The sequence below is a fragment of the Cygnus olor genome, chromosome 8, assembly GCF_009769625.2.
Source record: "Cygnus olor isolate bCygOlo1 chromosome 8, bCygOlo1.pri.v2, whole genome shotgun sequence".
Lineage (NCBI taxonomy): Eukaryota > Metazoa > Chordata > Aves > Anseriformes > Anatidae > Cygnus > Cygnus olor.
In genome coordinates, this window is record NC_049176.1 from 920974 (window position 1) to 947766 (window position 26793).

The 26793-nt window shown below is 44.1% G+C and overlaps 1 protein-coding gene and 1 long non-coding RNA gene across 2 annotated transcripts in view; one reads left to right on the plus strand and one right to left on the minus strand.

Annotated features, from left to right (window-relative positions):
* RPAP2 (RNA polymerase II associated protein 2) overlaps window positions 1-3648 on the plus strand; it is a 37149-nt gene extending 33501 nt beyond the window's left edge. The window contains exons 12-13 of the mRNA XM_040565183.1: window positions 2799-2948; window positions 3537-3648. Coding sequence (XP_040421117.1) covers window positions 2799-2948; window position 3537 — 151 coding nt within the window. The 3' untranslated portion in view covers window positions 3538-3648. The remainder of the gene's footprint in view (window positions 1-2798; window positions 2949-3536) is intronic.
* Window positions 3649-4823: 1175 nt separating this feature from the next.
* LOC121073810 lies at window positions 4824-26075 on the minus strand. The gene is made up of 2 exons (XR_005821954.1): window positions 25775-26075; window positions 4824-7496 (listed from the first exon to the last, which is right to left on the minus strand). It is a non-coding gene; the product is annotated as an uncharacterized LOC121073810 (long non-coding RNA).
* Window positions 26076-26793: the final 718 nt, after the last annotated feature.

Here is a 26793-nt window from a genome sequence, read left to right on the forward strand (position 1 = left end):
GGACAGTAACATTTGTGTGTGCTTCTGTAGATGATGGTTGTTTGTTTTTAATCGCTTAATCCTTTATACTCTCTTATTTGACTTTTTCACAACAGTTTGTTCCACGTTAACGTTGCAACATGTGAAAGAACTAACAGAAAGGCACAATTTATATTTTTCTTTTCACTGTTGCAGTAACCAGTCATTATTATTGTCCTAGTATCTCCTGTCCTGTTTATATTCTGCCTTTTTTGAAGATGCTGAGAGTTTCAAGGCAATTCCACGATGCTTGAAGTTGAAATCCTGTATATCATTACATTAAATTAATCATGATAGTTTTTTCAGAGCTATGGTCATTGTAGCTGGCAAGATAATGACTCCAAAGACTGTTCTGGTTTATTTGCATACAATTATGGTTTAATTCAGTTAGCATGCAAAGATGAGAGCACAGCCTTCAATGCTCTATTGTGCAGTACCTTGAATATACGTTGGACCAGTGTTACTAAGACCATGAAACTTATTACTCAGTGCAAACTGGCAAGTTGTGCTTGCTCAAAAGACAAAAGATTCTGCTTCTGTTCAAACAGCCATTTAAAAGCAGAAAAGTACCTGAGACCAACTGCTTTTCAAATGACAAGTCAGAGAATCATTTAAATGCCAAAAGGACACAGTTTTCCAAGACTGAAGTGTTTGTATACGTATTCATAAATGTTTAATCCATTGCTTCATCTAGATGCCTTTTTTTTAAATAATTGCTAGAAACTTCTGTATGTCTCTGAACTTTTCAATTTTGTCTCCTGCTTATCAGATGATTAATAGCTTAATGACTTTTTAAACAAAGGTCATGTAAGAAAAAAAAATCAACAGCTAAAACTTATTTTCATTTTTTAAGTTTGTTCCTCAATATTGAATGCCCGGCAGTTTCTCTGACAATAGGAATACTTTTTTCTTCCTTATCGTGGGCTATAATAGCTGCTCTGTATACAGGATGTCTTAAACAGGGTGCAGTAGTTAGGAAATATTTGTAATTTATGAAACTATGTAATTTCACAAACTGCAGTTCCAAAAATACATACATACAAATGCGCACACACACGTGTATATATATGTGGGGAGAGAGAGAGACTGTTTAGCTTGTAAGCTTCGTGGCATAAAGGTTTTGGTACGTTAGTATATTGCTTAAAACTGCGTAAGATTTCTGCTCTTTTAGAGAAATAATATTTTTATTACTCTCTTAACCACAAGGTAGGAGAAAGAAAATTCTGTTAAAATGTATGTAGATCTACAGTAGCGCAGTGTGTTTTGCAGCCTCCTGGCACCAGCACTCAGGAAGTCATGACACCAGTTTATGCCACCAGTCTCTTCTCGTATACAGCCTCTTTAATCTGGAGGAGTGACTTGAAGAGGAGGAACAATGCATCTCCAGGTCTTTGACCCACTCACCTCATCTCCAGACCAACAACCTGAAATGGCCACTCTGATCTTCTATCAGCAATTTCTGTTTCCCTGCTGATAAAGCATCATGATGCAAAAATCAACCTACAGATTGTCAGCCCTGGTCGGAGGCACTCTGTTTTACCAGATGAAACAGTAACTACTGTAATTCTCACCAGGAAGGAGACAACTCAGTCTTGTCTGTCAAATTACAGAAAAAAAAAAGTGGCCTCAGTCCAAACATCACAAATCCCACTGTGAATATTTCGCTTTTGTGGGAGGATTCGTATAGCACGGATAGTGCATCAGTCTGTTTTGTGCCACACCATGTCATTACTTTGAGTATCCCTTAAAATCCTACTCACCAAGTGTCAGTGCTAGGTAGTTATTTAGCATATACATATTGAAATAGAATCAAAAATAAATGAAAAATTAATTCTTAAAAGTCATATTAATGAGAAAATTTTGGAAACTTTTTTTTTTGTGTGTTAAGGAACTGTTTTATTTAATTTAAGTCTTTTATATGCAGCTTTTTTCAAGGAAAGATTGTCTTAATACCAATGACTGCACGGAGATTCTCAGTTGTTACTTGCAGGCTCTCTGAGCTGTGAAGTTTATAATAAGCTGTAGACTACCTTGAGCAACTTCTTAAAAGCACATCATTTCACAAACATTCTGAAATATTCCTGTATGGTGTCTATTTATCTATGGCACTACTTATCTGAATATAGTATTTGTGACCAAGTGACTGCATTTTGTGCCGTACTGCGTGGGGGCAGTCCCCCAAGTAAGCAGACGGGACCCTCATGTATCTTACAAATGTAATGGTATGAAGCCTGACAGTGTGTGACTCTACAGTTATATACAACGTCTGCCAAGGAGCCCTGCTAAGAATTTGTGGTTAAAATATTCTTAGTTACTTTAAGGTGAATTTTATACCTCTTTTATATTTCATTCATACAAGGAACCATAAAATTTCTACGAGATTAACATTTAGGAGCTTTTTGGTAAAGATAAAAATATTGACATTGATATTTTTTTCTTTTTATATGTAAATTTGCATTTTGTTCTGAAATGTGCCTACGGTAGGTAGCATCAGTATACAACTGATTAGAGGCATACAAACTACTAGCCCATTTTTTTTCTATTTAAACTTTTTTAGTTTCGCTATATCTTAATAAGATTAAATATTTCAGTACAGCTCATACATATTGTATATAATGTATATAGTCTTATGTATTGTACTGTAACAAACCAAGTGTGACATTATAAACCACCTTTCTTCAGCACAGTGGTTTGAACTTTTACAAGCCTTGCTTTTTTACATCTAATACTGCAAGGTCTCTTTTCTATATCAAAAAAAGAGTGTTTTTTTTTTTCCCCAGATTGTCACAAATTAGTCCAGTTTTCAAGAACACTCAGACAAGCCCAACGTACACACAGTTCCTGACCACGTTGCTAGAAGAACTGCATTTCAAAAATGAAGATCTGGAAAGTTTAACAAGAATATTTAGGAAGGACAGCCTACCTGAATGGTCAGTCACTTTTAAGCTATTCTGCATTTCATAAATCTAAGCAAATTGATTATTTTAATTTCCAGCATTTTGTAAGTATGCATAGTAACTATAGATCATATCAACCTTAGTAGAAAATGTGTAAAGTACATTTTAAAGTATAGAAATACATATGGTATGGAAATGAGTGTCATGATTCTGTCACTTACAGTAAATGCCAGCTGCTTATTACTTATCACTTTAATCTTTTGAGAATATATAGTTGTTTTATATGTAGTTGGCTTACTGCAATTTTGGGAAGAATTTTTACTCAAGTTCTATTAGGATTTACAATCAGAAAAAAAAAACCACAAGTGGCTACAATGGCTAAGTCTCAGCAAAATGCAATTGTTATATTTAGTCTGTGTGATACAAAGTTAAGCTAAAAGCTACACATTTTTTGCAATAAGGCTGAGACCACATTTTACATTCTAGATAGGTGGGGAAAAAATAAGAGCACATACCTTATGTATGCTGACATTCAACTGATTCAATAAATCTAGCATTATAGTATTTAATTAAATAATTTGTGTATTAATATTACTGATCTCAGTCCTTTGTTCCCCACAGAACAAAACAATCATCTTTACATCTCCCGCTATCTGAAATAAGGACATGGAGAACAAAAAAGAACCTTCAATTGTTGGATATTTTAAAATGAAAATAAAATAAAGAATTCATTGTACTTCTTGCACTTTTGCTTTCTCATGAAGAAGAACTTTGAAGTCTTTTGCAGAAGCTGACTCAGTGACAGCAGTTCTTCAAGGTATGCATAAAAACTAGTTAAAATGTGGATGGTCTGAAGACTGTATTTAAAAGCAGTAGAAAGGAACCCGGATTTTTTTGGTTTGGATTTTTGTTTGGGAAATTTTGACTCAAATTTGCCTACAGGAATTGGGGAAAGAAAGAAAAAAATCTTGGGGGTTAAGAACACCGCTGCCATTTTTCCAGTTGACTGAGTGCAGGGAGCAGTATTCTTTAAGAATGATGAAGATGATACACAAAGATGTTTGATCTATTGCTGGTTTATCTTGCTACTTCTAAAAAAAAGGTGTGGTCTTTGAACTTGTGTAAAAGATTTCTAAACATTCTCTATTCGTTACTAATTTGGACTTCAAAATAGGTTTATTTAAAATTTATTTTTTTAAGACTAATTTTTGGCTTTCTGTAGTAATTTCATTTAAAATAGCTGTGTTGTTTAGATTGTGTTCAAACTTGCTCCTATTACTAAGTGATTATGAAATGCAGCTTAAGACTAATCCACTGGTAATTCTTAATGATGCAATATACCATCTAAAGGCATAGTGCTCAGTTCATAGGACACTGTTTTTTGAGAGACTTGAAAATGAAGTTGTAACTGACTATTTAGTCTGCAGCAAATGCCAGCAGTAGTTAAGACTGAAGCAAGACTTACCAGGACTACTGTATAGCAACTCTATTTAAAAAACAAAGTTTATTCCTTTGTCTTTCTTCCATAATTGGACACTGAAAGTAAACTCTGCACCTCCTTTATTGCTTGGTAGTTCCTTCACAATAATTGAGATAAATATGTTGATTCCCCCTGACACACAGAAGCCCATGCAGCTTTTTTCAGTGGCAGCTCAATTGTACAGTAGAGTTTATTTAGGTGATGCCTGAGTTTTCCTAACATACCTTGTAATGGGAAGTCATGTTCAGTTTAGCTTAGAAAAATGCATAGCTTTAACTCTGCATTAAGGTTTTCTTTGTTCTTAATCAGTGCTTTTACAAGTATGTAATAGGAGGAAAAAAAATACCCGTCATGATCAGAGCATCTGATGTCAAATTCATAAGAATGCATGCTGTAATTTAGTTAGAAAGTTTTTGTTTTTGTTTTTGTTTTTTGTACCGTGATGGAAAACTTTTTACTAGATACATATGCAAAGAAGGGACAAGACCTCATCAAAAGATAAGCTTTTAGAAGACTGAGTAATAGGTAAGATACGCTGAGCAAAACTTTAATCTTTAATTTAATTCTATTTAGTTCTGATTTAGAAAGGTATTTATTTATAGGTATTATTTCCCTGCAGATTCTGAGCTAGCCACTGTTCTGGTCTGTGGATGTTTACCTTGGGACGTAGAGATTATAACTGCCCCATGACAATGCTGCTATTTGGTGTTTAAAATGCCCATCAAACTGGGAATATAAACGTGTTTCATCAGGTTTGCTGTCTCACATTTGAAAAGTTTTTACATTTCCTGTCAGTTTAGTGGTTTGTTTTTTTTTGTTTGGTGTTTTTTTTGCTATTTTTAGGCCTGGTCTTCAGCACTTACTGCGTTGGAAACACATAAGTTTGTAATAAGACTGAACAGGTCACACGTCCAAAGATCTCTTTGTCAGAGTTCACTGTAACTGCTTTTACTTTCTGCGTTAGCAGCTCAAAAAAAGTAAGCTACCAGGATTTTTGCATCTCCTCCCAGGCAGCTGGACAGTAAGCTCACTCATTCTTTTCCTTGTCTTAAGTGAACAGAATAACCTTTCTCCTTCCATGACCTTCTTACCCAGTCCAGAGGAAATACTTCTATGATAAGCTGGAAATGCCCTGAAGGGATATTCTTCACTTACCTATAATGATCTTATCTCCCTTTAGTAAAACTGGTGTAAATAAATGCAGAAAGTGTACATATACCCATTACTTTCAGTAGTGGGAAGGCTGTAGACTCATTTCAAGAGGATCTTTCATACTACCAGCCTTAACCAGTTGTACAAAGAGCACAAACTCGAGCACCAAAAATTAAGTTCATTTATGTAGTTTTCTTATGAGCATGTTTTGTAACAGCTTAACTGCTTAGAAATGTTCAAATCTAGACCTCGTGAGCTTAAAGCTAGTTTCTGCTACAACTATCTGTCATTTAGCTGATCTGACTTTTTCAGCTCACTTTTTTTTTCCTTCTCATTTTGGTTCTGTTTTTAGGCAGATGGTTTCTTTGTGGCCTGGTTGCTATGCTTAATGTTTTTCTTCCTATGTTTGTTGAACAGGTGAGAACAAGTGACACTAGGCAAAAAGGTGGGTTTGAGCCTCATCTCAGATATACTAAATTTAGTGGCTTACTTGTAAAAGCCTCCATTTCTGAATGAGCTAGGCAAAGCCATCAGTTACTTAGATCATAAGGATCATGAAGTCCTGGTAGTTCATTACAATAGCTATGTAAATTATCCAATTCTGTGTGCTGTGGGACCTGTGGCAAGACAAATACAGTGTGATGGTTTTTTTTGTTTGTTTTTAAGGGGGGGAGGCGTTTTACATCTCGCTATATGACAAGTAATTTCAGAAAGAAAACAGTGTTAATAAAGCCACAAATACAAGGAAAATCAATGCTTGTTCAAGGTTCTGCAACAGTCTTTGTGTTGATAAAAGAGGATGGAGGAAAAGCTTTTGTCACACAGCTCAGGCCACAGCCTTGTAAATGCTGTCAGTGTAACTACTGCACTCCATAACACTGCATTTCCTAGCACAGAGATCAATCCCTTCACTGCTACAGTTCAGTTCTTTGAGCCTGTTGACCGAACTTGCTGATTCTTCATGGGAAAGAAGGGGACTCCGTGGTTATTTAGATAGTCTCTATTTCAGGGAAGTGAACAGGTCATAATGTAAATTATCAGGTATTTGAATTACAGGTTAAGTTGCATCTCGATGGAGTTTGCAAATCATGTGCTTACATAAGGTAATCACAAATTCTGCATTAAAACAAGCAGAAGAGAGCTTGATTTATTTCACTGAAGACTATCAAAACAAAAAAGTGCCATAGTAAATCTAAAGCAACAGAACTGACATAACTCTGCTGCCATCTAAACCCAGGACTGGAAAATTTTATCTGCCCGGTTTTTAAAGAGTGATGCAGGGAGCAACAGAGAGCATGGTGCCTGCATGAGATACATCTGGGGCCTCAAGGCTGCATCACACAGCGCCTAGATGGTCACCTGGATTTTCACTCTTCACTCTCAGTGAGTAGTGCGATGCAGCTGTTGTAGGTGTGTGGGGTTTGTTCAGTGGTGGTGGTGAATCCTGTGTATCTTAGTGCTGAACCTGCCTGCCCTACCCACTTCTCCTTGGGTTGAAGGAATCTGAACTCCACAAAACACAAGAAGGGCTGAGCAGCTGAGCTTGACGGTGAGTCTTAGCTGACCCTTAACCGCTGGAGAGAAAAGAACTGACATGCATCAGGGAGAAGAAGAAAGAGATAAGCAGAAAGTGGTATTCACACCTTCTATATTTAGTTATCCACCCATAGCTACCTGCCAGTCTACTTCAGAGAGAACTGATGCTCTTAATGTATGTTCTCTAAGTCATACCTTACTGCGCTGTATGAAACAGGTGCCTCCCCCCGTTTCCTGGTGGCAGAAAGAAAGCAGATAGAAGTCAGCAGAGAGTTTTGACCATAGCTGACTCTCACTGGAGCCATTTATTTAGTAATTAAAGGCCTGCCACTGCCAAGCAGGGTTTCTGAGCAGCCTGATCCTGTTCAGTTATTGTGATGGCTACCATTTCACACAGAATTGTTTTTCTTGTCCTGTAAGAGTTAAAACAAAAAGAATTGAAGAAGTGAATGACAGTCTTTTGGAAAAAAATTAATGTCACTGTGTTGAAAGTATGTCCAGGAGGTAACAGTCTCGTTCTACAGCTTGCCTCTACACTTTCCACACTTTCTGTTTATTTCTGCAATTGCGTACGAACATCCACTACTGTGGGTGGCGTTTAGCTTGATCTCACTGGGGTAATGGGTAATGCTGCTGTCATTTCCAACGAGCATTAAATATTGAAAACCCAGAACCAGCCTCTCTTTGGCAAGTCTTAAGTTTCCATAAGTGGCAGATGGTATATAAGGCAGGGCTAGGCACTTGTAAAGCTCTGTTTCTCAACTGCATTGCTACCACCTGACAGCCAGTCCTCCTCTGGTTAGAGTCAGAGGAAGTAGGTGTGCCTGCCATTAGCAAAGACAAAGTAATAGTACTAGAGACATTGCCTCCTGTGATCCTTCTTTTTGTGACTCTTCATCTTAGAACTACTTCTCCACACAGACTGCAGGCAGCTTCAGGAAGTGGGCTGCCTGGAGGGTGCTCTAGGATGAACTGGGGCATGTGTGGTGCTAAACAGGATTTGGTTAGGTGGGGGGAGAGATCTGGAAACCTCAGCCTTTAAGCAGTCGTCATTTAAGCACTCTGGCTTGAAAAAGCAAGTAAAAGCCTACATTGCCGCAGTGACCGATCTGGATGTATGTGATTCATGTTAGTCATTCCCCCTTGGTTGCTAGAAACTACAGGGCAAGGCACAACAAAACAGAGCAGACTAGCAAAAATGAGTAGCAATTAGCAAGAAGAAAGTTTTGTAAGAAGCACGAGCCTTATCAATCAGGAATGCAATAACCATGGTCCTCGCAACACTTGAGATGTCCACTAACTGTTTTTTTACCATGCTATCCTGCAGCCCACCCGAGAGAAGGGCTCCCTAACCAGATGCCTTTCCAAGCGCGGACTTGAGCTGACACCTTCGTGCTCATAAGGCAGCCACATCCCACCACTCCAAAACCTCCTCCCTCCATAGTCAGTCCCTGGGATGCTTTGGTTGCCTTTGCTTTATAGCCAAAGTCTTCAGGACATTTTGCAAGCTGAGATTACCTGCAGGAGCTGCATGCAAAGATCAGAGAACAATGCCAGTGCATTGGTACATCCTGCATCACTGCAAACCACATCAAATCAGTGCCATTTCTGGTGCTTCTTAGCCTCTTAAGATTCCTGGTATGCGTAACTGAATTGAACAGGGAGTGGGACAGCAGCAGCTTCCTGAGAAGTCCGATGATTTGGTTAGAATTAGTCATCGCCACGGCGAGGCTGATTGACTTTGGATACAGCTTTAATCAGCTACAAACACAACAGGATTTACATCATAAATCTTGCCTTTCTGTTTTACTCAAATGGGAGTGTCTACAAATCAGGTTAGTATTATTTAACAGTAAAGTAGTTAAGTAACAAACAACAAAAAAAGATGGTAAGTGGTTGTATTATCTAAGAAGCCAGAACAACCTTGCCTACAGCTGCCAGCTAAGATCTGACTCATCTAAGCTATTTTATAGCAACCATATGTTAGGCATGTGTATCTCACCTATTATGAAAAAAAAAAAAAAAAACCTATAACGTTTCCTAATCAGGCTTTGCCACTGAGCAGGATTTTCCGTGAACTTCTCGGTATTGCAAGCACTATCCACAGCCTGTTGCAGACACTCCTGATTTGTTAATTTAACAAATCGAATAAATGGCTATAAATCTGTGGCTAGTACTGACTCAGCAGGGTCATTTTAAAACATCATTGCATGTTAAAAGGTAACTTCAGAATACATGCACTTCTTGTACAGAAAACCTGGGTGTTTCAAGTTGGTCTGGAAGCAGGAGCTACCGCATGATACGTTAAAAAAACCTATCTGAGGCAACGCAAGCAGTCATACAGTACAGTCACTTGCATAGCCAGAAAAGAGAGGGTGAAGAATAATCATGGCGTTTTAACAAAGGCAGACAACATTATAAATGCCCTTGTCTGTTATTTTTTAGCCAGGTTTACATACAGGTCACTTCTACACAGAAAGCTGCCTCAGCCTACGCAGCTCTGCAATTCGAACTTTCTCCGTCTTGGCTGAATGTCTACATGCACTGGTCAAACTTCCATCTGTCCAAACTATTCCTAGGCTCTTGCTGCAGTACCCAGGTACTCCGAAGCACGGTGGGATGAAGCCATGGTCCCAACGCTCCCTCCTGTTCTCTGAAAGGCAGTAATTTTACCGCTCAACGCCCTGACAGCAAAGCTCCCATTGACACAACTGAGAACGAGCTGTTGTCCTGGCAATTGTATCTGTTGTTTAGAAATCATGACTTATTTATTTATTTTATTAAGAGAAGCCCTTCACTTAATAGCTTTTTTGAATGCACTCTTTTTTTCTAAACTGTGGGCGGCCACTAAATAAAAAATAAAATAAAAAACAAAGTGAATATTCTTGATGCTTAAGATCCTTGGCTTATTATAAAATGTCACAACTATAACTGTAGTTAAACTGTTTCTTTCTTATTATGATAATTTTCCAGAGGGCATTTGAAAGCTTGACAAATAAGTAATTTTACAGATAGTATGTTAGCCCTCAACAGGTCTGGGTCAAATGAATGTCATCTCTGCTAACTGTTTCTAAGATCCTCCCAAGCTCTGCTTCTTTGTGCACTGAACATTTGATGCTTCTTGTTTTTCTTCTATAACCACAGATGTGCCCTCTTCAAAAAAACTCACAATCTCAAAAAGCTAAACTGACAAGCTGAGTGTCAAACCACACACCCCAAGCAGCAAGCAGTGCTGAAGAAAAACAGAATCACGCTTGAAGAAAAACAGAAGAAATCACACAAATTGTTTCCAAAGAATGAATCTCAAACATTTTTGACTTGGCACAAGCCCTGTTTTTTATGTACATGAGGATTTCGAGCTTTTACGCCCATTTACTGTATAAGCAGAGGCTGCTCTCTGAAAGAGGTGAAGCTGAACAACACTTTGCACTTTCCTGTTAGACTTAATTCTCTCTGAGCCAAACTGGGACTGAGAGGGGGCTCCTGGTTTGCCAGTGAGCAGCCCGGGCACCTGCAAGAGGCACGGGGCAAGCGAGGCCATGAATGCGAGGTCCCTGCACACTGCGGAGCCTCTCTGCTTTGCTAGCACTAAGGTGACAAATATTTACAAGCTAGCTTGGCAGCAATGCCTTCAGTCACCGAGCAGGAGTCACAATGCTGCCACACAAAGGAGGACATGGAGGAGCAGTAGGGAGGTCATTTTCACACTGAAAAAATGCATAAGATCAGCTAGCTGGTTTCTTAATTATTCTGTCAAACAGACCTTGCAGCGTGCTGGCACCTCGTCTCTGCAGTTCGGAACTTGTCACAGCATTAAACACAATTTAAAAGCACAGCTACACGTGTGTACTTGGCTGCCTTGAAGTCTGTTATAGTGTGCAACGGTAAGATGGCACTGCTGTGCAGGTTTCACTGAAAGAAGCACTTTTTTTTTTTTTAAATCTGGTGATTCAAAGGTAAGACATCAATCTGCAGTTTTGGTATTTGACTGCTGATCTTCTGTAAGATCTGTAAAGTAAGAGCAATGCTGGATCCTGGGTTCCATCAGTTATATTTTAAGGGTCCGAGTCAAAAGCGCAGAATTTTTTCCTAGTTCATCTCTATCTGATAACCTTGACTACAGAAGAGGAGATGCCTGAAGCAAAGCTGATAAAGTCACCAGTACTAAGAAGTACGAGTGCGGGGGGGCACAACAGCACAGATACATATCTTCACATTCCTGTTTCCTTTGCAAACAGGAGGAAGGAAGTTCCCTGCAGGTTAGCTCAAGAGTATACTGTCTTACAGCCTGAGAGCTAGCAAAATGCAGTTTCCAAGAGCCACGGGCTGTCAGAAGTACCAATTTCAGTATTTCACGGATGATGCACTCACTTCATCAGGCTTTTCTAGACCCAGCGCTACTGAAAGCCTTTTGCTAAAAGTTCACAACTACGTATTGCAGCGTTCAGAGCTGCACTCACCCCACCCCATTTCCTCTCTCAGCTTTGCTCATCTCGTCCCTCCTCTTCCAAGCCTTTGGGGGTCTTCTCACCCCTGTGCCTTGCCAGCCCTCTCCCCGGCCCGTTGGCTGTATCAGCCTCCTGGACAGCTCGCGCCCAGCACCTCGCCTCCCAGCTCCCTGTCCTCGGGGCACAGCCATGTGGGCTCAGCCCCTCTGCCCCTGAGCACCTGCAGGGAACCCACCATGGTGCTCACTATGCCAAAAAAGGGACAACTGCCTCCTCTCTGCCTTTGGCCCTTACAGAAGACTTTCACGGGCCATGTGCTGCGTGCCCATCACACCCGTGGCCTCCAGCACCAGGAGGGCACTGCCACGCTGCGGGTCACCTCCCCTCGGGCGTACAAGGGCTGCTGGACATGCAAAGAGGACTTCTGTAATGATTCTTACAGCAGCATCTATAGATTATTATGAAACTTGTTTATAAAACAGATATGAATCACCCAACAACTAAAGCAGTGCTCCTGTGCGGGGCTGATTAAGATTTTTTTATGCAACTTCTTTAATCAGAAGAGGCCTACTTGGTTGAAAATGAAACTTCAGCAGGAAAAGGTTGGTTTTGATTAATTTCTCAACTTGAAAAAGTGTCCAAGTTGACAGTATGTTTCAGTTCAACATTTCTAAACACACAAAAAAGGGAAAAAAAGAAAATCAAGTTTAATGTCATCTTAAAATGAAAAGTCACTTTAATTTCACTATGATCAACTGGTTTCCAGCCATTTTAACACATTTCACAGTATTTTTCCCCAAAATTTATATTTCCATTTCTCTAACCAAATTGTACAGGAAAAAAAATTGTAAATACTTTTTGTAGGTTAGCTTCTATAAAGAAAATTACCTTTGAGTATTTGTATAAGTACAGTTGTTTTTTTTTGAAACTAACGTCATCACGTTAGAAGCAGTAATACCTTTGTTCAGAATTTCATTCCTATACCAGACTCCCCAAATAACACAGCCTTTATCCCTACAGGCTGCTACCTACCAAAAGCCATTCTCTATCATAATGCAACCTCAGGGAAGATGTTATTGCTCAAAGAAGAGATGCATTCCTACTTCTAACTAATTGCTGTAAGAAGTTGTCAAGATGGATCTAATTGCAGGATTATGCTTATTTTTCGTTGCTAATTTTTTGGACAAAGTCAATTGTCTTCTATTGGCACATTTTTGTGCATTGGGGTGAGCTCTTTACCATCTGAGGCCTCACTTATAAGGATTATCAATTAGCAGTTTCATCATCAATGTCAAGGCACCTTCCAAAGATAGGTAACCCCTTTTCACAGAAAAGGAAAGTGAAAGGGGAGAGGAGTGACTCACCCAGGCACGTGGACTGCCAGACACAGAGCCAGAAATAGACTCGGGGCTCCTGGTACCCGCACGCATGGCCTGGGGACTAAGATGGGCTTTCACCGAAAGCGATAGCGGGCATCCCACCGTTTTGCAAAGGAAAATCCCCTTCACACATATGAACATGCATCTGAAGTTCAAAATATATTTGCTTTTTTCTTGGTGATGTGTGCTGTACTATTTCCCTTATGCTTCTGTCTAACCCTACCCAGAGCTGAAAGAAAAATAAAGCTTCATTGAACACTTCTCTGTTACCTTGTCTTGATGTTGCTGATGCTATAAACTTGGCTCCACATCGAATAAAAATTTTACAGCTGGATGGGGTCAAATTTTCATAAGCATTCACCACCAGATGCAGGTCATATTTGTAGATATATCCACTGCAACCTTTAGATGCGATTTTCAACATGGTTAAATATGTTGAGGCCAGGCATGTCAAAATAAAAAGAGACTAAAAACAGGCCATTTGCTCTGGCCTCAATTGTGAATGCCGAGGTCTTTGACAAATCTGGGCCACCTTGTCTGCCTTTTTGTCTATTTATAACCTTCCTGTCCATTGAAGAAGAAAGATGAGGCTACAGACGCAGGGGAGCAGAGGGCTGGGACAGACCTGCATGGGAGGTGCTTGGGCTCTGCAGAGTGCAGGACAGGAGCACGCTGGAGATGGAGAGCTTGAGATCCTCTGCTCAGTAACGCTCAGTACACTCAGTGGCCTAGCCCAGGGGCTTTAAACTGACCTCAGGGAGAAGTTAGCACAGCCACTGCAGTACAGTGGGCTATTCTGGTCTATACGAGAAAGAAACCAGGATGACGGCGTCCTTTCCTGTCACCCGGTGTATGCACTAGGCCAACTAATGTTAGGTTTTAAGAGTCTTGCAAAACTGGAGCAAGTTTGAAAGCAACACTGAATTTCAGTATGTTTCCAGTAGTAAAAGATGAAAGGGGATATGAGAGAGGCAGTCCAAGAAAGCCTCAGCCAGGTGGTACAACCCCAGTTCTGGGCTGATCTGGGACTCCAGCAAAGGAACAGATGCATGGGGACTGGGCAAGGGGGGAGCTGCTCACGAGAGCACGTAGTTATGACAAAATAACCCTGACTTTTTCCCATCCCAGTAAGAATGCAAATCTTGAGTTACTTCTACCAGACAATAAACCTTTCCATTAGGGAGAAAAAATAAGAATGGCACACATTAAATGCGCTGATAAGGAAGGGCCAGCACCAGGTGCTGTGTGGGAGCCTCAGCAGCGCAAGGGTAAGAGGACAGATAGCATCAGCAGAGGTTTGGACAGAGAAAAAGGGCAACAACAGGGGCTTGGTAGACAAGGGAGCAGCAGATCAGCACCAGGTGAGGAAGAGAAAGGGCTGGAAGAAGCAGCAATAATGCCAGAATGTCCAAAAGGGGAGCTGGCAGAGGACATCAGAGCACGCAGAGCAGTAAAGCAATGAGGGGGTAGGTCAGTGCCCCTGAGCAACCTGAATCGCATGGTCACAAAGGGTTTTTAATACAACCAGATGCAAGGGGACCCACACAGGAGAAAAGAAAGCAAGTGCATGCGGTAGGATGAGAATCTGCCTCTGAAAGCGATGGTGGAAACTGGGGTACAGAGTCACTCTGAATAAACAGTTCCACTCAGCCCCCAGCACGAGGGCGTAAATATATTTTAGCATCTGCATCTATGTACCAGTGCAACATACCTCCTATCTCTGTACAGATGTTTCTTTCAGTACAGCTGTAATAATAATAGGAGAATCACCAGGAAATCAGCGCAAGCATCGCAGATCTGTGAAACCGTTGCGGATCCAAGCCACACTGCAGATGATGAAATACAGCGTTGCGTGGGAGTTACCTATTTCCACATTAACGTTATTCAATCACGGTGGCCCATTTTCACACAGCTCACTGAACTTCAGAAAGTTTGCACAAAGGTTAAGGTTTGACATTTTGAGACATAATAGCTTAGACCTCTATCCTCTAGCGAGAGCTACAATAAATAATCAATAATACATGAGAAACATAGAACCTTACTTCATCCCTTTCCAGAGTGGAAGCACTGAAAACATGCTTTTTTTTTTTTTTTTTTGGACACAAATGCTTATTCTGAGGTCTTCATTACCGGGATTTCCAGTAAAATAGCCATAGGCAAAAAAGCACTTAATCCGCCTGTTACATTAGGCTTCCTGAAACCACACGTAGGTGCAGGCATAAGAACACGTCCTCACACTTCTCACGGCCTAACAGAACAATATTTCTATCAATATGTAAGGTTGTGATGAGGTCCTGCATGAACGGTGGTCATTTCGTGTGTTAGGCTTTATTTTAACTGCTATGGCTTCCCATGTTAGCTTATGCAAAGCGTGCCTCTAAGAATGAAACAGGTTGGGACAGGGCCTTGTTCACAGCATCATAATTCATGACTGCACTCAGAAATCACTTCTCTATCTAGATTTAGGTATTGCTTCAGGGATGCTTACTTCTAGAAACACTTGGTTCGACGGATCCCTAGTTCTATGTTTTGCTGATTTACTGCTGCGGTACACCTTATTTCTGCAGTGCAGGATACATCTTCACGAGTGTGCAGTACACGTCTGAACACCTGCAGCATTATTACCATCTTGGAAACACCACTGGTGCTGCTTGTTTGCAGCATGGCTGCTCCTTAAGCTTTTCCTCATCGGTGCAGTGGTACCCCGCAGTTTCCTGCCTTTCCCAATTGAACACCTCTCAACCTTTGTAGCCAACAGGTCAGGGTTCACACAGAAAGCCGCCTTAGTTGATTACCAAGTTGCGAGTCCTCCCTAAGCAGGTCAGCCCAGCCTATCCTCTGGATAAAGAGCAGCCTGTGGTCCTGGAGCCAGAGCTCACACAGCGACAGATGTGCAAAGCAGCCGCGAAAACACTGACATTTCCACAAGACACCTGCCTTTACAACCAAGCATATCCATTTACCAAGTTTTGCCTGAGTTTTGGTTGGGGAGAAACCCCAAAACCCATTAGTAGAAAAGCTGTTGTGTTGCAGCGAAGCTCCTTTTACAGCCTGAATTCCAGGCTCCAGCCCTCAGCCATGCACATGTGGTGTCCCTGCACACGTCTATTTCCAGGGCCCTTGTCCAAATTCCAAAGTCTCCTCAATTTAACCTGCCCTTGCTCCCTCTGCTCCAGGACCCCTCCACCTGTGTTGGGTGGTTTGTCTCCCCCTGGAGCAGTGTGTCCTCATGCCCTGGGAGGAGATGGGGGACCCCGGAGACAGCCTGCCTGCTCTCCCCTCTGCCTCCTGGCTGCAGGGAGCACTCCTCAGGGAATTCAGCTGCAAACTGAAGCTGCAAACTTAAGAGTCTCCACCAAGCCTGTATGAATTGTGGGGTCATAGCCTCTAGGAAGTCTTGCAGATCAGACAGAGCTAGAATCCTGGTACTAAACCCAGCTGCGGCCTTGATCCCCACGTCCTGGAGCAACACAAGAGCAGCGGAGGTACCAAACCGGGACTCGCCACCAGCACAGCAGGGGTCAGAGCCCTCTGGGCTGTGCCCTAGCCCTTCATCCAGACACCACTCCTGGGCCTGCAGGCAGTCATGGACAGGGGCACTGAGGAAAAATGGAAATGGGACCATGCAGACAAGGGATGGGCAGGCATCCCACCCAGCGTGCCATGAGAGGGAACTGCAGCTTCATACAGAGATGGGCACGGAGCCAGAGTGACATTTCCCCAAGACCTCGTTCTGAGAGCGCTGAACCACAGTGACTGACTGTAACCCAGGCAGAGAGCAACGTGAAAGTTCAGGCAGCGACCTAACAGAGTGCAGCCTACTTTGTTAGTCTGACAGTTACAGGCGAATGAGAATAGGGACCATAACATCAACTGCTAGGCATCTTTTAAACACACGGTGTTTCCTATAGTCACAACATACAGCAACCACAAGGAATAACTTCTCTTGGCATGCAATGACTGCTAAGTCACCCACAAGAAGAAGAAAAAAAAAAAACCTGCACTGAGCAATTCTGCTTTTTAAATGCAACAAAGAGATCCAAGCAAGGTGTTTGAAGTAACACCTGCTACAAAGCAGGAGAGGATCATCAAATGCTGCCATGTGCGTTGTGCTAATTGGACCAACCTGCTCCACGAAGCACCGAGGCATGGCGTGACCCCACAGCAGGCAGGCTCCCATCGCAGTCACCTCCCCACTCTGCTGAGGTCAACTCCTGATTAGGAACCGGTTAACCCTTCGCCCTGGTTTCTGAGGACCAAGTGTTTTGTGATAGCATTGGGTACAGAATCATAGAATCAGTAGGGTTGGAAAAAGACCTCCAGGATCATCTCGTCCAACCACCCCCCACCAACGATACCACCCACTAAACCTGTAATGTTACATTATGTTAGGCTAGGTTAGTTCCCGGCCTGGAGGCAGAGCAGGGTGAAAAACAGACGCTGCTACAAGCGCAAACCTCAAATGTGCTGAGCCATGCCGAACTGCAGTGGAAGTACTGTAGATAAGAGCAACGCTTACTGACCTGGCATTTCCAATAGTCAGCAGTGACCAGGAAACAACCGTTTTTCCCCTGGTGGACTGATCTTTGCTGAGTTTTGCCTGCAGAAACACTCTGCCAGCATGAGGGAGATGCTCGCTATGGCAGTTAGATGTAGTCCACGTATTATTGACCAGGCTACAGAGCTACGAGTAGGTTCAGTTCAGTTTAGAGCACAATCCACTTAGGTTTACCCTAAATGTGACAGGTTAGATGTAGGTCATCCTACAGTCAAGCTCTTGCTGTTTGATTTCAGTTAGAGTAAGAAAAATTTGTTATAAGTGAGTCAGCTCCTGAACGCTCCTGAGGCAATGGGAGTTCGCCTAGATGCGGAGCTATGTAAATACCAAAAAAGAAACTAAAGATTTGACCTTTATTTACCCAAGCGATTCTCTATTGACCAAAAGGCAAGTCAGATTTTAATGTAATTTCTAGGGCTGATTCAACCCCGAATTAGGCCAACTTCCACAACTCAACTGCAAGCACAGCAAGTGTGTCGGCAGGAAGCCTACAGTGAGGCTGCAATAGCACCAGGAACCCAAAAGTCGCACGCAGTAAGAAGTTTGGTACAAAAAGCTGGAAGAGGAGCACAACCAGGAGGGTCAAATACAGTGATTTACCCACTGCCTCCATCACGCACAGCTCTGCCACATCCCATCTGCCCAGGGGAACAGCTGGAAAAGGAGCAGGAGCAGCAGCAGTGGCGAAGAGCCAACCTTGCCCTCACCAGCATGTGGCCACAAGGGGTGACCTGAAACTGTCACCAGCGGCAGCAGATGAGCCTGGTGGCATCAGAGATGCCCCATCAGAAAGCACTGGGTCCCCTCGCCCACATGTTGGTCCAAGAGCAGCCTTCAGCCAGGGCATTCTTCCCTTTAGTCAGAATTTGATGACCATCTTTGTAATACCTTGGGCAAATATTGACTCTAGGATCCAACAGACTGAAAGTATTTGGTTTGTACCAGATGCGTTGCGTATATACCTTTGAAACATTAGCTAAAGGAGTGATTTGGGAAAATAAAAGTTCTAGGTGGATGTGTTTACTTTGCAAGGTTGTTCGCATTGTGCTCTGATCCCGAGAAGCATGCCTGAAGCTCTTAACCACAGGAAGAAAGCCAACCGTAAGCGCAGCAGCGCTCAGCGCAATCGTGCGCACACACGTGCAGCCTGCCCGCGAGAGTGGACGGGCTGGGGATGGCTGGCGAGCAGCAAACCCATCCCACACAACCCCACGCTCCTGGAGGAGCCCATCAGGCCAAGAGCTCACCACCCAGCACCGGTCCTGCACAGAGCTCAGCACCCCGTGCCGGGCCTGCTTTCTGCAAGGACTTGAGCGCCGGCTCCCCAGTTCCCAGCTGACAGCAGCCGTGTGGGAACAGCTTTTGGGATTGCTGGCACTGCTCCTGCAGGAAGGTGAGGTGGCTGCCCACTCCTCTCCCATTTATCTTAACCCAGGTAATTAGAAGAGGTTATGCAAAAAGCACATATGCAGGCAGAGAAACAGCTCGTGTCAGGAGGCTGAAGGTTAGGGGTGGTTTGAGTGGTTTAAGTTGCTTCGCTTTTCAATTTTTAGGTTCACCACCACCACCCCAAGCATCAGTTCCCCAGGTGTCTACTCTCACCTGCTAAAAATCATCGTTCAGGTGTGGTTTTGGCAGTTACAGAGCTTATAGGACTTGGGGGAGGGAGGGAAAACAACGTGGGAACTAAAGCAAACACTGCAGCAGCATTCAGTCACCTTTGGGTATTCTTTTTGTCTAATGGTTTCACCGGGGAGTGGAGGGCTGATCATCTGGGGGCCTTTTAGAGGATCAGGGGCATCAGATAAAGATCTTTTGCATATTTACCAAATCCACACAGAAGCGGGAAAGGGAAAGAATTGTGTTCAGTGTATTTTCTGAAGAATTTTTCTTGTGAAAACTCAGAAATTGAGTTATCTGGACAACCTGGGGCCATGCTCAATAGCTAGATGTTTGTGCAGAACAGAGTTGTTTGGGACTGTAAATGCATAGCAGTGCTTTTTGACCACTGCTAAAATAATCCTATTTGAGTATGCAATGCAACTGGGACAGCACTTGAGACATACAAGAGTAAGATTTTGCTGTCTTTTTTCCCAAGTGCATCTCTGCATCAGATGTACAACAACGCACTGGCAACTGGGGCTCTCCTGCCCTCTGAACAATCATCAGAAGTTGCCCAGAGCAGCAAAAATGGGCAAGCCACACATCAATCCCCTCAAACACCTACCTCGGATGAACTCCCTCCCAATCCCACTGGAAGTTCAGGGGTTTTGGAGCCTTCCTGGTCACAAAACCCCACTGCACAGGGCCACAGCAGCCTACCTGTCCCTCCAGACATGATACCTAAAGGCTCGCTGTGAATCCCTGCAGGAAACCAACCCCAAAAACTTCACTCAAACACTAAGCTTGCACTAAAATCAGTCTGATAACCTTTGGGAGCTGTAGGAACATCACACCCCTCAAAAAGGCAGTTACAGATTGGTTTCATTATGGTGAAAAAAAAAGCACTGAAAAAAAAGAAGAGATTCACACTTTGGCTATATGTTACCTTGAAAATATTCCCTTGTGCTACAGGGCTCACTGCTGGAAGCCTGTCTTCAAGTACTGCAGCTCCCAGCCATATCCGGGTCATATTTCCCTTCCAAGGCACCTGATGCCTTCCCGAGGAGAAATCAAATCCCTCCAGCACCACTTCGTGCAACCTAGCCCGAGCCCTCAGGCTACCACACACAGACAAACACACACACGCATGCCTTCTCTCAAGTACTCTTGTGGAGTTTCCTCCACCTCTTTGTCAATCCCTGTTACAACACACAACCGAGAGCTACAGTTAGCGAGATGTGCAATTACTCCCCTTGAAATGTCTCTTTCGGGTCTATAGGGCTGCAGATGCACACGGATTCCTGGCCCGGGGTCCTTGTGGGTCTCCTCACACCAAGGACGTGGGAGCCAAACACGATCTCGTGTGGCCACAGCTTTTTGGCCTTCTCCCCATCCCCAAGCCCTGACTGGCCTTTACACAAAGGGTCATTTTTAGCTTGTTTTCGCTTTACAGAAGTGAATTTCAGTCCTCAGGGCAACAAATGAAGCTGTTAAGTCAGATTCTCAGTCATAGGAAGGCTGCTTTGTACTGAGCTAACAATACCCAGGGTCTTTGAAAAGCCCTTTGCTGCTGCTGGGCCAGGAGTTAGGCCCCTTTCACACCTGTTGGAGCTGACAAAACACTTCCTTATACTGTTAACAACAAGAAACCTCCCAGAAGCATGGCTGGGGCAGCTGTGGTGTCAATGCCATCGGAGATCATGCCACATCCCCTGGACGCTAGTGTCACGCCAAAGGGGTGCCTTAGCTCCCTCCCTCAGCCTTCAGCCCGCTCTCTCGGTTTCAGCCAGCACCCTTCACCCACAGACAGCACAGGAACACCCTTTGGGGCAAAGGGACTGAACTGACAGGGACAGGAGCACCCAGGACATGGCCACCCGCCCTCACACCAGCACGGCCCCATCGCGCAGCACAGGGGGCCTCACCCAGCTCCCACCTCTCAGAGGGGCAGCGAAGGTGCAGGAGCGCTGACCTGGGGGGCGTCACTGCCAGCCATGACAGACGCTCGCACTGCAGGTCGTGCTGCGTGTCCAGCCACGCTGAGCAATGGCAGCACCTGCCCTGCTTCAGAGGGACCGCACCAGCAGCCAGCCCACCAGCGCTGTTGTGCTTTTGTGTCTCTCTTCACTGTACAACATCCCTAGGACCCAACAAACTTTCTGGGTGGAAAACCACATCTCCTTATGTCTGCATTTTGCAGAGAGCTCCTTGGGTCTCCAGCCACTGCTGAGATCTAAAGCACCAGCAAAGAGAACAAAGCCATTCAACTTGCCCGAGCATCAGCACGAAGGCTGCAGCAGCCTTCTCCATCCTGTGCAGAGCCACAAAAAATTGCTCAAACATGAGATTTCAGCAACTGAACATGCAGAGGAACAAAACGGACATCCAAATGGCAAGTGGAAAGAGCCACAGTTAAGACCAAACCACAGCATTCTCAAAAGAGAGAAGTTAGAGTCGAGCATCTCCCCCTGCACAGCCACTCGATGCCCAGCAGCGAGGCACTTCACACTTCAGCAGGCACGTGCTGCCCTGTGCCCCATGCCCCACTGAGTCCCGCTCGGAGCTGCATGGCAGGTTTCAGGCCAAGGTATTCAGAGCACAGTGACGAATACAGAGGACGGAGCTCACTGCACTTGCATAAACCCCTTCCTCCCATAAATGCAACCGTTCTTTTCCATCCCCTGCAAGGGTCAGTGACGCAACCTTGGCTGGGGAAACTGGGAAGGAAGCGCAGGCGGGAACATCGCCCCCCCTGCCCGAGATCATGGAGAGGTGGCAAACGGCCTCACTGCCTCAACTGGCCACAAAAATCAGTCCAGAGATTGCCAAACCCCCGTGGGAGACAGCATCAGGGAGCACACCAGAGCTGGGCCCATCCTGAAAAACAGGCAGGGAGTGAGGCTGGGTGGCTCCTGGGGTACATGAACTCTCAAGGAAAGTAACTCAGGGGAAAAAAAATAAAAATCACGCAGGAGGAGTCTTCTCAATTAATGAAGATTTAAACTAATGAAAACACATAATTCCAAGATCAGCTGAACATAGACATGGCAGAGCACAGAACAGGTCAGGCCCTTGCAGTGCAAAGCCTTGCATATGCACACAGAAAACCCAGCTCCTCACACCCAGAGCACGAGGCTGGCAACATGACTCACCCCTGCTGCTATTCCCTGCCCGCAGGAGCATCCTGCTCCAGCAGGTCTGAGCTCCTGACTCCCGAGTGTGCAATACATGGGATGTCCACACCAACTGCTAACACGGCAGCTCAAAGCTGGAACCGCTGTGTAAAGCAGATCGTGAGCAGTTCTCACCTATTCCCTTTTCCTTTCTGGAAGCTGGTGGTCCTCCTGCACATATCTCCATGTTGCCACGTTTCAGAGAGGTGAAGGCAAAAGCACAGGCAGAGCTGACAGTTTGTGAAGCTGGGAATTTAGCCAGTTCAGCACGTAACTTCAGGTCCCTTGGCTTAAATCAGAGTTAACTAGAACCGGCTACTGCAAGCAATTTAGGCTAAGTGAACATCTAATCTGTTCTAGCTAATCACTTAATGAAATACAACTAATTTGTTGTGGCTCTTCACTGCAATACTTAACATTTCCGATATGTAACACTCAAAACATCTATTTTGGCAGCCCTCTTGTCAGATGAGCGTACTCTCCAACAACCCCAGGCGTTCAGCTTCCTGTCTCATGCACCAATATCTCTTTTTGCCCTTTGAACTCGCCTGCTGAGTCTATCAGCAATGTTTGGGAATACAGTATTCACAAGGGGGAAAAAAAAGTGTAAATCATAAGCAGATACATCATACTGAAATGTCCATCACCTCCAAGGATTTTATTTTCTCTTCACTGCCAGGTGGCTACGTTACAGTAACCAAATCAGTGGAACGTATCGGCCACCCTAAACACACCTGGTGCTGCCCTCCTGCCAGTGCTCTCTGCTAACCAGAGACCTCCAGACCGCCTGCTGAGGAGGGGGCTGGCAGGAGGAGCCGGGGGCCAGGAGCCCCCTGGCTGTGCCGCAATGACTGCTGCCAGTGCCTCGGCCAGTGGGGCTAAAGAGGAGCCTGGGCGCATCCCATGTGTGGTGGCATCCAGCTACCTGGGAGCTTGCACATGTCAGGAAGTTGGCAGGATGGTGTTTAAGAGAAGGAAAACAATCCTTTCATTAGCCATCAGATTATTTTCTATGTTTTTCTTATTCAGCATTGTTTTATCTAAAAAGAATTGTATAGAGTAAGAAAGTTTAGAGTAAGTTTCTCTACAAAAAATGAAATCCAGATATGAGAAGAAAATCTTCTTTGGAACAAGCACACAAAAGTGATTCGCTTTCATCTTATTTGAGAGATTTATCATGCTCCTGTTTAATCTGTTAGGCAATATTATGCTAACAAGGTGTGGCCAGCATTTTTATAATGTATGAAGCATTTTCTTCCAGATTTATATTCTCGCTCTATGTGTAGTCCATATATTGTATATATTACAAATTGTGGTGATAAAGACTCGAGATATTTTCTGACTTTTTTTTTTTTTAAATCTTTCTCCACTCCCCCCCCAACTAAATGGACAGTCAAAGCCATGACTAGATACCCACACCCAATGCATATTCAGATGTGTCTGCAGATTTAAATGCATAAACACATTTTCAAATCTGTTGCCATCACTTTAAATGCTTTATAATGCATTATAGACATGTATATGCCTTAAATCCATTTTGACTGCTTTATTACGCAGAGCGGAAAGCACTGGAAATAACCATTATCCTACTGACAATTTTAAAAAGGTTGCCCTTGGTGTTCTCACAAGTCACCTCCACTGCAAGTGCAAACAAGCCAGCCAGCCAGGATGTGGCTTTGCACTGGACTGAGATCTAGGATTCAGCTGGAAAAATCTCTAGAATTTTTACTCCAAGCAGGCATCTCATAAGCAAGGCCCCTACTAGAGAAGCACTTCATCGACTTACATGCATATTTCAGTGCTTTTCTAAATCAGAATTCCCTCAAAGTGCTTCGCTATTAAGTTTAGAGTAAGACACGAATCATAAATAACAGCAAAATCCACTCCTGATGTGAACTGGGGTTATGCTGGAGATGAATTTGACACAACTGACCTGTTTGTTTTTTCTCTCTCAAGGAAAAAAAATACAGAGAACTGAGAACCAACATGCAACAGCAGCACAGCTTGCAAATACAGTTGCACGAGTCTCGCAATCTTTCACCCTAAGCTTATTCTAGAAACCTCTTCCTCCTCCCCCTATCATCAACTGCAACAAAAGTTTTGCTTGAGGAAGGTGCAAGACCCAGAAGAGCTGGTCTCTCCCTTCTGTTGCAATATCCAATCTGAGTGTTACTACCTGCTTTTGGAAACTGTGTATAGAAAGTACAGATGATGCTTGCATATTTTAATTTTAAACATCTCTGCTCACTATAAGGATGGAACCTAGTAAGTTGCTTTGTTTCTGCCTCATGAATTAATTCAGCCTGCTAACTCATTTGGATAAAGCACTTTGATTCCAACTGATAAACTTGTTTTCTGGACAGGCAAAACAATTTTTGGAGGATTAGTAACAAGTTCATTAGCTTGCCAGAAGTACTTTTATAGTATCTATAAGGAATAGACTTTTTTTTAACTCACTTGTTCCACCCATGTCTTTTAAATCAATCAGATAAATTCACCTTGTTTTTCAATGCCCTGAATCCTGATAGCTCTGCACACTTGATAGGTAATTTAATCATCATTGGCGTGGATGAACACAAGCTCAAATTAGCTTCTGAAAGGCTTAGTCGCCCTGTAGATAGCTCTGCCTTTCTACTTTTATGCAGGAACTGAGCTTCACCAACTGGTTAGCTAGAGGCGTTATTAAAAATTTACAGAAAGAAACAAAGGTGTGCTCCAGTGTCTCTCCTTACCCTTTCTACTGTTACTCCAACAGACAAAAGGTATGGAACCTGCTTCATGAATAATGAGTCATGTAATATGCACAATGTATTTTTAATGGCACGCAGTAATAACACTGAGAGAGATATTTCCAATCTTCGGACTTGCACTTCGGCCTCTTAGTAGCCTGTTCTGATTCTCCCCAGATAGATGTTTTTTCCACACCCATTTGTTTCTAAGAGCCCACCTCCAGCCGCGGCTGCAGCCCAGGCCCACTGCCTTTTGCCCCCCTCAGCAACCGCCTCAGCCCCGTGCCGCACCACAGGCACAACAACGTGTCTCAGGTTTGGGCCTGAGGCACAGCTCAGTGCTGGGGCCTGAGGTTCACCACGAAGTTGCAAGGCTCTCCAAAGGAAGACATGCTTAAACCATTAAAAATACCCTCTGAGATTTCTTTCCTTGAAAGACAACCTGGGCACGCTGGCCATGTCAGCAACACCACGCCCTGCTTCCCTAACAGACCAACCCACGCATTTGCAATAGGCTCAAACACCACAAGCTGTCCCATTTGAAAATGAGACACTTCTGGGGAACAATGACATCTTGGTATCATATTTTTAAGGGTAAATGCTGGCAACTGAGGCTCCTCAGGCCTGCTAGATTTACACCTGCCTGCAGGTAGGGCCCAGGCTGGAAAACATGGTCCTGAGGGCAGAGGCTGGGGCACTGCCCCGTGCCTGGCACCACAGGGCCAGCACTCCCTCCTTCCACAGCAGCAGCTTTCCCATAAAATTAAATATAAAACATTCCTCGGGGCAGCCCCGAGCCTACCTGTGCCACCAATTGAGCCGCTCCACAAATCCTCCTGCAACGTGCGCTGCTCCTGAAGCACCACCAAGCCTTTCCAGGCAGCCACTTAGTCTCCTAAGCCGATCTCCTGTGTTAATTAACCCAACGTAATGGGCCTAATGCGGTGCCGAGAGCACCTGGCAGCCCCGGCGGAGCCTGCACCACAGCCCCTCACGGTGGCCGCTGCGATGGCGAGGGGCGGCCCTGTGGGGCCGGGGCTGCGTCCTCAGAGGCGGCGGGAAGGAAAGCAGCTACCGGAGGCACACGGACCTCTGGATCGTCACCCCCACAGCACGGCCCTGGGACCAAGAAGGGACCAGTGAGCTCAGGATTGAACCTCAGAAAACGCCAAGGCCCCTCACACGAGAGGTCTCAGGCACCTGGCTGCCGCTGAGGCTGGGGCAGGGCATCCCCGCTCACTGCTGTTCGAGCTGCTCCCCGTTCTTGTGTGACAGAATTAAATATTCTTTGTGTTAAAGAGGGAGAAAGCAAGCAACGCTAACCCTGTAACCCACTGCTTCAGGCACTCGTCAGCCTGCAGTCCTATCCATGTGTAACAAGTCTTTATCCAGAATAAAGTCTTTATCCAGAATTAAAGAATAAAGAAACAAAGCCAGAAACAGAGCCTGCGTTCATGTGGGCGTCCAAGGTTATGTGCACACTGAAAAGCTCAGGCTGCCACGCTGTGCTCTGCTGGGAGAAGGACACAAGACTCCTCCATCTTCCTCCTGCGTCTGCTTTGTATGGGCTGCAGCTGCCAGCTGGAGCAAGCCCTGCCGATGTGGCAGGCAGGGAAAAGGCCTTTCTGTAAGCCACACAGGCTTCAGTATAAATGATGCACCTGATGTTCAGGGGTCCCTGCAAACTCCTGGCACAGCCATTCTATCTTAGAGGAGGACATTCAAGTTCCTCCTGGGCTGAGCAGGGAATTCTGGCAGACTGTGTTTCAAATGCAGACACTTAAAACTGCTTGCTGTTCCCCCTGTAAAACCTTTCATGCT